Genomic DNA, 13115 nt, shown 5'->3' with positions numbered 1-13115 from the left:
GAGTTTCTTCTTTTGGTCTTAGCATCATTTGAGATGATCTAGGATATACTGCCCTGTGTCCAGTAGCCACTCGAGATGATCACAAGTCATATGCCATAATTTCCAGCCTGTTGCAGATATGTAAGGTGTGCTGAAGTGCATCAAATGACACTGGATCTGTGTATTTAGGTAAATAAATGGAACACAATGAAAATTTAATCATATCTAAAAAAAGAATATTGTGTAAAGTAAATGTGTAAGAAATCAACCATTTGTATTATATCAACTACCGTAACATTGACCACAAAACATGAACAGAATAGACTGTATTCCAAATCTCAGTGTACATAAGTTTGAAAAAACTGTGAGGAAAGGCTCTTAATGTTAATGTTTGCTTTTACACAAGTGTTCTTCTCTCCATTTTACAAGTCTGATTGAAAAATACTACTACTGCCACCAGTACATACACAGAAATGTGATGTTTGGCTTGTGTGCAGAAAACAGTGTGTATACTTCACCCTCTTTGTTCAGTTATAGGAGGGGAAACCATCACTCCTCAACCTTGATGAGCTTCTGTGCCCATAGACAAGTACCTTCACTACGTCTTCTAAAAAATGCATCCTGATCTTGTATAAAGAACACAATACAAAACTGGGAGGAGTGACTGATTTACCAGCACTGCCATCCAGCGAGGCCTGGGCAGGCCGGAGAGCTGGCGGAGAGGGACCGAGTGACCTTCAGCAAAGGCCAGAGCAGGGTCCTGCCCCTGGGGAGGGACAGCCCCAGGCACCAGCAGGGGCTGGGGGTGACCTGCTGGGGGGCAGCTCTGCGGGGAAGGGCCCGGGAGTGCTGGTGGGCAGCAAGGTGCCCGTGGGCCAGCGGTGTGCCCTGTGGCCAAGGGGCCAGTGGGACCCTGGGGGGCACCAGGAGGAGCGTGGTGGCCAGCAGGTCGAGGGAGGGGGTCCTCCCCCTCTGCTCTGCCCTGGTGGGGCCGCACCTGGAGTGCTGGGTCCAGTGCTGGGCTCCCCAGTTCCACAGAGACTGGGAGCTACTGGAGAGGGGCCAGCAGGGTCCTACAGAGATGATGAGGGGACTGGAGCATCTCCCTGATGAGGGAAGGCTGGGAGAGCTGGGGCTGTTCAGCCTGGAGAAGAGATGGCTGAGGGGGGATCTCATCGATGTCTACAAATACCTTAAGGGCGAGTGTCAGGAGGACAGGGCCAGGCTCTTTTCAGTGGTGCCCAGCGACAGGACAAGGGACAACGGGCACAAACTGCAACACAACAAGTTCCATCTGAATGTGAGGAAGATCTTTGTTACCCTGAGGGTGACAGAGCCCTGGCACAGGCTGCCCAGAGATGCTGTGGGGTCTTTTTCTCTGGAGACATTCAGAACCCACCTGGACGTGATCCTGTGCAGCCTGCTCTGGGTGACCCTGCTTTAGCAGGGGGTTGGCCAAGATGATCTTCAGAGGTCCCTTCCAACCCCGACCATTCTGTGATTCTGTGTAATACAAAACTCCCACTGAATTAAAAAAATGCCTCAGTCATATCTCTGGGAGCAGAATTCAGCTCAGAACTATTATGCTTGCACTCACCTGCTGCTTTATTTCTAAAATACATTTCCAATTGATACCTTGTATAAATCATTAATTGAGAGCAATGTGCTTTATCAAGGAGATGGTATTCCAGTCACAAAATGCCATCAAAATGGCAAGCCCCCAAAAGTAAGGAAGAATGACCAGAACATTACAACTATATTCTCGGGTTTCTCGATGACAAACTGTTGCATGACTATTACACATTTACAAAGTATCAGTTTTCATTTGGTCATTGTTGTTTAAAGCAGGAGAAGGTTTGCTCTTCTGACCATCAGTTCCTCCTTTGGATGTGTCCTGGAAGAAAAGCCTTGGCATCCACAGTGACATTAATATTCGTTTGTATTCATTCCGAAAATTCTGGTTAAGGAGTCCATATATTATTGCATTAAGGCAGCTGTTGAAATAGGCCATGAAGTAACTTACAATAAATAACCATTCAGGAACTTTTGGTGCCATTTCCATAGGATCAATGGCTACAGCCAGTCCAATGAAGTTTAGAGGTGCCCAGCAAAAGGCAAAAATCACAAAAACTACAAACATGGTAAGAAAGTTTCTAAAGTCACTTGGCTTCAGTCTTGGTTTTGTTTCTGATTTGACTCGTCTTCTAACTTGAATTACTAAAACCCAAATTCGAAGGTAGCAGAAGCTCACAATTGTGATAGGGACGATGAAGTGAATTACCACAACAGCTATCGTATAGTAGGAGCTTGCAGTCTGAACAAATGTGCATGAATAGATGCGTGGATCATACTTTAAAGAGCCAACAAAAAAATTTGGCACTGTTGCAATTACTGTTAATACCCAGACTAAGGAGACGTACAGCATGGTGTTCCAACAGCTGTACACTTTGTCATAGGCAAAACTATGACATATATAACAATATCGGTTTATCGCGATTGCAGTGATGTTGAAAATAGAGCCTATTACACTTAGTCCCATCACAAAGCCACTCACTTTACAGTGCATTTCACCCAACGTCCATCCATTGCGGAAAATAGCTAAGAGCACCAGTGGGTATGGATACAAGGCCACCACCAGATCAGCCAAAGCTAGGCTCACCACAAATGCATTACCTGGGGAGAAAGAAACATACATAGACATAAGTCTGAAAGCAAGCATAGCTGTGAACAAGAATGAAATATAATATATTATTTTTGATATCTGCAATGCTAAATTATTAATGATGTCAGCAAGTGGCAGGTACATAGGACCAATAGGTCTGTATGGGAAATGATTTTACAGTTCAGCTTAGCCATGGAAATAGCTGCAGCAACACGACGTTTCAGATCTGTCGGTGACAGAATTATACCCTCCTTTCTGTTCTAATCTTTAATAAACATAACCATCAGCGAGCCATTACGTAAGCACAGGTTGAGTTATCTCAGTGTAGCTAACTCCCCAACTGGACTGAATAAGGTGAAAAAGAAAAAAAAATAAATCTAAACTGTGCCAGGTAGGCAGGCCATTATGCCATTCTAACCTATCACAGGGATATTAACAGGTTTGACAGGTGTCAATGGGAATGATATACAAAGACCAGATCTATAGGGAGGTTGTTGTATGTATATTCTAAATTGCTACACAATAGTCTGTAGTATAGATATTTTCTGCATGAATGGCCTACCCATACTGCTGTTATTTTACCATTGGATTGACTAAGAGTGAATTGCTTTCATCACCCTCTGTGGAAAAGCATACTTAATCATACAAAGGAAAAAATCATCAATGCAAGAGAAAGTATTCAAATTCATGGAAGGAGCCTTTAGATCCTTTTCTGTTGATGACATTTAAAGAAATTTTAGTGATATGGTTGAGACTTTTTGCCTCTCTTTAAACAGTGTTCTTTTCATCAGTTTGAAATTTCTGAACATTTTATCTAAGGATACGTTAATAAAATGTTGAGATATTAAACAATATTTCTGAAAAATGAAACGTGTAATCATACTCTAGGAACTTCCAGGAAGCAGAAAATAGAGGTACTAAATTTAGATTCTTGGCATTTAGATAGCATAAAACACAATTCTGGTTTGCATACTCACTTTTTTGCTTTAAAGTCCTTCACAGCAAGAACAGAAGTGCAAAAGACCCAAGCGGCTTTTAAAATTGCTTGCAGAACATAACTATTTTTCGAAAAGAGCAGTTAGATGCTCAGTTCTACAAATGCTGAGCTTTCTGGCTGTCACCTAGGAAAGCAGTTCTCCGTTTAGTTTGAAGTATAGAAATAACGTTGTGGATCATCATCATTAGCTGGGAGCCATAAAACCAACAACCATGTAGGATTGAACTCCTCAAAATACGGCAGATGTTCACCTGTATGCTGTTTGCTCCAGCTGCTCTGCATCTGTAGCTTGCTTAACCTGAATGAAGGGATAGGGAGCTCTCTTTCTCCCACACACTTTAGCGGAAGACCACGCTCATCAGAATTTGCACAACAGCTAGTGAACTTAATAGAAAGAAGGATTATCAATCTCTAGCTACAGAAACATGGCTTATTTCAAGAGTGGTGTGCAATTTATTTTAAACGGTTCCTTTTATATGTTTAGCAGCCTGCGGCACCATTGCTTTATACTTTATAGGCCACAGAAATGTTTTCATAGCTACAGTTCACTGACATGGCACTGGAGGTAAGGCAACTCCATGCTACTTGTCTTAGAAGCAGGGTGTAAAACCAATAGTACTGTGTTGGGGTTTGTGCCCTCCCAAGCCAGTCACTCCCTGTGCTGGGAGTTAAGGGTTGTCTATTTATGGAGTATGTTGTTGGACCTGCACAAGGACACATTTCCTGCTGGCTTTATACAATTCAGTAATGACATGCTGTTGTGGAAAAGGTAAACATAATTTTCAGATGCAAAACCACATAAAGTAGTTTTTCTGTCTTATTCGGGATTGCTAAGGCATTAGAAAAATGTCTCCAATTTGGTGCTTCACACTTCAAGGAAGAAGTAAACTCTAGTTAGAGCTAATCTAGAGCAAAGCAAATATCTACCAGTTTTGTGATCTGTGAGGAAAACTGAACAAACTAGGGAGATGATTGAGGGGGAGATGATAATCTCAAATAAGCAAAGCAGAAAGGATATAATCCATTCCCATGACTGTGGTGAACACAAACAAGCTTCAGGCACAACAAAGACGTTTCAAATTAGATGCTGAGAAAAAGGTTTTAATGGCAAGAAGAAGGAAGTACTGGAACATCTTGCTTTGAGTCTGCCATTTGAGGTTGTAAGAATATGTTAAATTAGCATTTGTCAGTACTGGCCTAGATACAGCTGATTCCTGTTTTGAGCATAGGAAGGATAAGATGACTTTGAAGGCCTCATCTAGCCATATGATAACTAGAATAAAAGACAAGACTAACAAAGGAGCAAGGGCATCTTTATCAGAATGTATTTATATCATAGCAACAAGAATTTCTATTATGTTTTTTATCATTGTATCTGACATCAGAAGATAGAGAATTCAAGAGAAGTCAAGAGAAAGAAAAAAAGAAAGAAAGAAAGAAAAAGAAAAAGAAAGAAAGAAGGAAGGAAGAAAGGAAGGAATGGAGGAAGGGAGGAATGAGGAGGAGAAATACAGAGTTTTGTCTGTGTGTGTGCTAAAATTAACCTAATCTATAAGGCCCCCCAGCATCAACTTATATCTAAAATGTAATTGTTTAGTTAAAATCAAGTGGGCATTCAGCTCTTTCAATTATATTTGGAAATTTACTGTGCAGTACATTTGGCAAGAGAATTTCACAATTTTTTTTTGTAATTTAGGACTTGAAAATTCCAGCTGCAATGAGTAAGGTCAGTTAGCAATGAACCTGTCAAAAACATAGTATACCACTTTACAACACAGAAGAAAAATTGTGCAATACCTATAAAGGTCTCAAGTGATATGTCACTTTTATTGCTGTTTACAGGGTTGAGTGTTCACACTGAGCACTGCAAAGTAAGGTCCAATGTTTTTTTCTTTCTAGGTGGCTGACTGCGGAATGAAGTTTAATGTTCTAGCATTGCAATGAATAATCTACGAAAGTAGAGAGAAACTTTTCTATTTCATAAAAAATACATAATCAACATTTTGAGAAATAAAGTTCTTAGATGTCTTTTAAGTGCTTGGAGAAAGTCAATGTTCCTTGGTACATCTAAGACACAGCACTTGGACTGGTTATAATTACATGCATAAGATAACCAAAGAGGTAAATTTTTGCTGTCAGTAACAAAATAAAAACCACAGAACGCTCATCTAGTTGGAAGTATTATAATTATTTCCATAATTTACCTGATGTTTCCAGATTTCAGTTTCATCAGACAGAAGGTTGTATTCATTTACAAGAAACACATTTGCTTGCTGGAATGGAAAGCCCCCTTGATTACAAGCAGTAGTTACTAAAAAGCAACTGTCTCTCCAGGGACTCAAAAAGATACGCATCTGCAAAGTTGCAAACATTGATGGTTGGGTGCATAAAAAACCAAAATAAGTTTGATATTGACTTTGGGTGCAACAGAACTAGATCGACACTTCATGAAGCATTCTTGCATGTTGGTTTTGCTACCTCAATTAACAGAAAAAAGGAGCATTTCACACCCTCTTGTAATCTTGATATGACTTGATATTGTAGGAATTTAATGCCAGAACAAACTTTTTGGTAAGGTCAGAAATTTTATGAGGTAAGCATCTGCCTTCTGAAAAGACAACCGACTTCCAATGTCTAACAAAACCAGAAGCCATTGCAATTGCCAACCATTTTTTAAAGGTTTTGCTTCTTCCTTAGGTTTCAAACTGGCTAAAATGATTAATTATAAATCATGGTATTTTGTTTTTCATCAGACAGTGTTTTGGTTGTTACACATTTGTTTAACAAGTTGTTATACATTGCATACAGACATCACCCTCTTAGGTCTATTTCCCCCTGGCTACAGTCATGTTCATCCTTGTATACTCTTCTTCTGCATCCATTACTCGTCTTCTTTAGCATACAAATGCCTAGCTTCAGGACAGGAAAATTGTTCCTGTGCAGCCTATCCTGCAGACTGTTTCCCTGCCCCCTCCTCTCCTCCTGTTGAACTTGGATTCTTGTGTAGCAACAAAAGTAAGGAGCAGGATCAGGCAAGGCTGAACCTCAATCAATATGACTATAATGTGTTGGCAGATTTTTTTGTAAATACCAAGGATGACTCAGGATAGTTATTTTATTCTCCCATTTCCATATCCTAACCTTAAGGGGAAACTCACAGCTACTCCCACAGATTTTTTACTTCATTATGTCTTCAGCTGGAATGTGAGAAGGCTCTTCTCACATGTTTGGGCTTGAGGCCTAAGAAGTACTGGTTATAATTAAATAGCCTTTTATACTGGCTGAGAATAAGAACTAGAGGTTTTATGTGACATCACGCTGACAACTACCTGTAGGTACTTATCTCTAGGATAAGTGGAGCAAGGTCTTGGCATGCATGAAGTAAGTCCTGTCATTCTATAAAATGAAGCCAGTCATTCCTCTGCAGCGTTCGCAGTAAATAAGTATCCTCAAGAAGAAGTTAGACTGACAGACTGTCCATACACACTAGGCATGTCGCTAGTGCTAGCTCATTCTTCAACCTCCTTCTTTATTCCTCTGCCAGACTCCTGTAGCCCTTGTACTTGAAATGAGTTCTGGAAGGCTTCTGGTAGCTTTCTTGTTGTGGTTGATATATAAAGACAGAAATTTGAGCTCAGTTTCTAAACACCCTTATAGTCAAAACCACAAGATATCACTTCAGGGATGCCTGGTGTCATCCATTCTGTAAGGTACTTTTATATAAAACTAAGCATACAAAATGCTTTTTTGCTCAAGTATTTAAGAAGTTCACAAAATACACAAGGTGAGTCTAATATTTCACTTCTTTCCTGTAAGTCTTTAAAAGGGGAAAAAAAATTGCAGTCTTGATCATAATTCCAAATTTCTGCAAGCTATATGCTGCTTGATACAAAACCCTTCCTCGGCTGTGATACCACCTCTCTCTAATAAAGGTAACTTTGATCCTGATGCTAGGCTTGGTATGGAAGTTGCTGGTGGCTTATAAGTTTTGTTTCTGACCACCAGCAATTGTAGAAAAAAAATGTTATTTTTATACTTTTATTCTTAATGTTTTTGCCCTTATTTATGTTTCATACAACATGTTGTTTACTAAGTTACATTACATTGGTGTAAATTATCTGCCTTTTAGGTCTCTTTAATGACTGCTGAAGTTGGTGGCAGAATTGCTATAAACTTAAAGGAGACATTAATCAGATATAAGAAAATAAAGACCTGTTATTAACAAGAATGTGTAATACTGAAAGCATTTGGTCCACATAACCACAACAATGAAAAAAATGTAGCACTTGAATTATATTTGGATGGAAAAAATCCAAAAATCAAAGCCTAAACCCATTTTACAGTTCCTGCAACTTTTAAAAGAGCAGGTTTTACCTTCAGACAAAGAGGAATAGCAGTGTGCTAATCCCAAGGCATGTTAGCCAGGATTCGCTACAGCAAGTGCCTTGTTTGATGTGTTGTTTGAGTCTAGACCAACATGGAGATTGAAGAGGTATATATAACAGCTTGAAGAAAGCAATCAGTCCTTCAGTCAAGAAGACTGTCCCTCTTTAATGTCTCCTTGTCTATAATTGCCAATAGAAACAACGCAGCTCTGATGAAGTATTGTCTTGAACTTTCTTGTGCAACGTCACCTTTTGAGAACCAAGCTTAAACGTGATTTGCAGGCTCCAGACCCTGTTGAATCCTCATTAAAGGGAGTCTCAAGGTCTGGGCCAGATAAAACAGGAGCATACTCAACTAAGAGAAAATTGGTAGAAAATTGACTTAATGTGTCTATGTCTCCACTCCTTGTTGTATGAGAATAGCCCTGAGATTGAAACTAAGGACCAATCTGCTCAGCCAAACCATTTAAGCAGCAGATTATTCTATGTGCCAGCCTGACTGCAAACCTGAGCATGAGGTGTGAGTGCTTTTCCAGCTCAGACTTCAGGCAAAACAGGTGATTACTGTGATGGAACTGTGTAGCTGGTCACACTCCTGGAGCTTCTTCATTAATACGTATGTCCATGTACACATGGATGCTTACTACTTATTCAGCTGACTGTCTTTCCCAATTTTTGAGTTAATTTTGGCATGTTTTATGAGGAATTACATAAAAAAATAGAAGGCTATGCTTTCAGAGCCAGGACTTGTGCTAAACTTCCAGGTGCTGGCTTTTAAACTGAAGCCCTGGCCACCTTATTGCTGGCTCTTGCTGCTGCCATTGTCACCTACATTTTCTGACCTGTCATATTTTCCACTGGGCTTCAGTTCCTGTAATTCTTGCAGCTCATTTCAGGCTTGGTTGTAGAGATTCCTCTTAAGGTTTGTTCTTTAAAGTGGAAAGCAAAACATGACTCTGGAGGAACTGAAGAACTGGCACCAGGTCAGCAGGCAGAACTAAGAACTGTGTAGGTTTTTTTTCCTTTGTCCAGAATGGCTCTGCAAATACGGCTTAAACGGCATGCAGGGAGATGTCAGCTGCTCCTGGAGAAAGGCTAATGCTTCATACTTCCTCACTACTGATTTTTGTCTCTAGTTTTGGCTTTTTTAATTAGTTGTGGGGGTTTTTAACAGTAATTAAGCTCTCGTAGTTCTTGATTTTTTGTTTAAAAGTTACCTCTGTCATCTCCTTTTTTTCTCACAATCCATCAGAAGAAGAACAACCTTCTACCCTGATTCAGGTGAAACTCTGTTCATGTCAGCAGGAACGAAGCCACCAGAGGTTGACACTGGCAGCAGGTGGAGCAGAGACTTAAGTCTTTCACAGACTGATGTTTGCATTCCCTGTGACAGTACAAGCCAAGATCTAGGGTAATCTTTGATTTACTGAGACATATTAAACTGTATAATGTTCAACATTGTGTTACTAACAGAAGATTTAATATAATGCTTCAAACAAGTGCCACATGTGTTTTGGTTTTCTTTTAATATGACAGTTTAAAAGTGATGATATGCTTCTTTGTAGTTATGTTTCATGTTTTCAGGTATTAGCAGGATATACTGCAGACTGATGTAATGGAAAGGGACAGGCAATATGTTCTCACTAGAACCACGGTATTTTAAAGACTAGTAAAAAATACAGCATAGACAATGAAACAAGGCTGGTTGTTGATCTATGAAAAGTTCAGGATATTTCTTTTTAAGAAATGTATGTTCTATGAAACTGTTTAAAATGTTTGGCGAGTATAATTATCCTATGATACGTACAAGGAAAATTCTGTACCATTACTGGGAGTAGAATCACTGAATCGTTTAGGTTGGAAAAGCCCTTTAAGATTATTGAGTCCAACTGTTAACCCAGGACTGCCAAGTCCACCCCTAAACCGTGTCTCTAAGCGCTACATCTAGGCATTTTATAAACAACTCCAGGGATGCTGATTCCACCATCTCCCTGGGCAGCCTGTTCCAATCCATCACCACCCTTTCAGTAAAGAAATTTTTCCTAATCTCCAGTCTAAACCTCCCCTGGTGAAACTTGAGGCCATTTCCTCTTGTCCTGTCACTTGTTACTTGGGAGAAGAGACCAACACTCACCTCACTACAGCCTCCTGTCAGGTAGTTCTGAGAGTGATAATGTGTCCCCTCTGCCTCCTTTTCTCCAGGTTAAACCACTCCATTTCCCTCAGACACTTCCCATCAGACTTGTGCTCCAGACCTTTCCTCAGCTCGGTTGCCCATCTCTGGACACGCTCCAGCCCCTCAGTGTCCCTCTTGCAGTGAGGGGCCCAGAACTGAACCCAGCATTCGAGGTGCGGCCTCACCAGTGCCCAGTACAGGGGGATGATCCCTTCTCAAGTCCTGCTGGCCACTCTGTTTCTGATACAAGCCAGGATGCTGCTGGCCTTCTTGGCCACCTGGGCACACTGCTGGCTCATGTTCAGCTGGCTGTCGGCCAGCACCCCCAGTGCCTTTCCCACCAGGCAGCTTTCTGCAGCTCTTCCCCAAGCCCGCAGCGCTGCCTGGGGCTGGTGTGACCCACAGGCAGGACCCAGCACTGAGCAGTGTTGGACCTCACACAACTGGCCTCAACCCATGGGTCCAGCCTGTCCAGATCGCTCTGCAGAGCCTTCCTGCCCCCCAGCAGATCAACACTCCCCTCTCAGCTTGGTGTCATCTACAAACTTACTGAGGGTGCACTCAATCCCCTGGTTCAGATCATTGATGAAGACATTAAACAGGACTGACCCCAGTACTGAGCCCTGGGAACACCACTTGTGACCAGCCGCCAGCTGGATGGAACTCCATTCACCACCACTCATTGGGACCAGCCATCCACCCAGTTTTCTGCCCAGTGAAGAGTAAGCCCATCCAAGCCATGAACAGCCAGTTTCTCCAGGCAAATCCCGTGGGAAATGGTGTCAAAGGCTTTACTAAGGTCCAGGTAGAGCGGGTAGACAACATCCATAGCCTTTCTCTTACCCACTAAGCAGGTCACCTCGTCATGGAAGATCAGGTTCGTCAAGCAGGACCTGCCTTCCATAAACCCACCCTGGCTGGGCCTGATCCCCCAGCTGTCCTGCACGTGCTGCGTGATGACACTCAGGATGATCTGCTCCACAACCTTTCCCGGCACTGAGGTCAGGCTGACAGACCTGTAGTTCCCTGGATCCCTTTCTTGCCCTTCTTGTAGATGGGCATCACATTGTCTAGCCTCCAGTCTTATGGGACCTCCCTGGTTAGCCAGAACTGCTGATAAGAGATGGAAAGTGGCTCGGTGAGCACTTCTACCAGCTCCCTCAGTACCCTTGGGTGGATCCCATCCGGCCCCATAGGCTTGTGTGTGTCTAAGCAGTGTAGCAGGTCACTGACCATTTCCCTTGGGTTATGGGAAGCTGCCTTCCAGCTCAGAGGGCTGGGTACCCAGAGAAAAACCGGTGTTACTGTAAAGACTGAAGCAAAGGAGGCATTAGTCACCTCAGCCTTTTCCTCATCCTTTGCCGCTACATTTATCCCAACATCCAATAAGGGATGCAGATTCTCCTTAGCCCTTCTTAAGTTACTAATGTATTTATAGAAACATTTTTTACTGTCTTTTAGGTCAGTTGCCAAATTAAGTTCTAGCCAGGCTTTGGCCCTCCTAATTTTCTCCCTGCATAACCTCACAACATCCTTGCAGTCCTCCAGAATTTCCTGCCTCTTCTTCCAAAGGTCAAAACCTCTCCTTTTTTCCCTGAGTGCCAGGCAAATCTCCCTGTTCAGCCGGGCCGGTCTTCTGCCCCGCTGGCTCCTCTTTCAGCACATGGGGACAGCCTGCCTCTGTGCCTTTAGGGTTTCCTTCTTGAAGCACGCCCAGTCTTCCTGGGCTCCTTTGCCTTTTGGGGCTGTACTATACAAAGAGCAGAAGGGGAGTTTTACTGTGCCAGTTACCTTTTTATTGTGCAGCTACCTAAAGGCTTTGAGAGAGCTTTGTCTTCAGAAGAAATCCAGGTATAGACACTCTGAAAGTTAGATGCCTGGGTTTTCACAGGAAAGCCTGGGATCCAGACTCAATAGGGTTTAAACCTTCGTCATACGCTTTCTGGATGAAAGCACTATGCTGTTTTGTAGAAGATAAGAAGAGCAACTTTTTGTTTTAAGATGAAACAATACAAACACCCCACTGTGGGATAGTTTAGTGGAGAATCCGCTCTACATCCCTTTTTCAAACTGTTCTGTAATGCAAAGAAAGCAGGATTCACAGAAATAGAAGTTCAGCATGTAAAAGGAAGCTTATGATTGTGGCCTAGTGACTTGCAGACTGCTGGACTGGGACAGATTTGTGTTCTTGGCCCTACATCTGCAGATATGAGTTGGTGCTGGAAGCTACATTTGCAGGAGCTGATTTCGGGCTTATAAGCTGTAGCTCTCAAGTGTCAACATAGTCTTGCCGAAAAGAGGCACCTAAGTTGCGCTGTTGATTAATATGTTTCTGAGATCATGATTTTGGTGTGCTTGGCAGCTAGGTATGACTATAACCCAGTGGGCAAAGCTTCTGACTTTTCTGTGTGCTCAGGCTTCTCCTTCTGGTTAAATATGGGGGCACCGGTACTTGCTGTGAGTTTGATGAATTTCACAATAGACTTCAGGTGCCAAAAAAAAAAAAAAAAAAAAAAAAAAATTCCAGTGCTGTGCCGTTAAAAACTTAGTGAAGGCTTGAGATTTGTAACCCCTAGGTGTACAGTTTTGCTTGCCGGTGGCTTCCTCTGGTGCGAGTAGGGACAGTGGCGACTCTCTAGTGCCACCTAGTGCACCAGCCACCGCAGAGCCAAGGCATCGCACCGCCTCGCCGGGCAGGCGGCGGGAGCAAGCGGGTGGTTCTTCCAGAGACAAAGTCTGATGGATAATCAGATAGATCTTTTATGAGGTGATACTTTCCTGGGCTTCTGATATTTTCTGAGATTGCAGGAACTTTCCTGGTACTGGGGGTTTTCAGAGAGAAAAGCAGAAGCAGAAGACAAGCTCATCTAGAGACTTCACTATCACCTAGTGGTTAGGACACTTCCATGGTAGAAG

At 42.3% G+C, this 13115-nt stretch overlaps 1 protein-coding gene across 1 annotated transcript in view; it reads right to left on the bottom strand.

Moving 5' to 3' along the window:
- Positions 1 to 1643: 1643 nt before the first annotated feature.
- The window catches only part of MTNR1B (melatonin receptor 1B), a 30253-nt gene continuing 18781 nt past the window's right edge, over positions 1644 to 13115 (bottom strand). The window contains exon 2 of the mRNA XM_037377303.1: positions 1644 to 2652. Within this exon, the coding sequence (XP_037233200.1) occupies positions 1784 to 2652 (869 nt within the window). The 3' untranslated portion in view covers positions 1644 to 1783. The remainder of the gene's footprint in view (positions 2653 to 13115) is intronic.

Source organism: Falco rusticolus, chromosome 2, assembly GCF_015220075.1.
Source record: "Falco rusticolus isolate bFalRus1 chromosome 2, bFalRus1.pri, whole genome shotgun sequence".
Classification (NCBI taxonomy): domain Eukaryota; kingdom Metazoa; phylum Chordata; class Aves; order Falconiformes; family Falconidae; genus Falco; species Falco rusticolus.
This window is presented reverse-complemented; position numbering and strand designations above follow the sequence as displayed.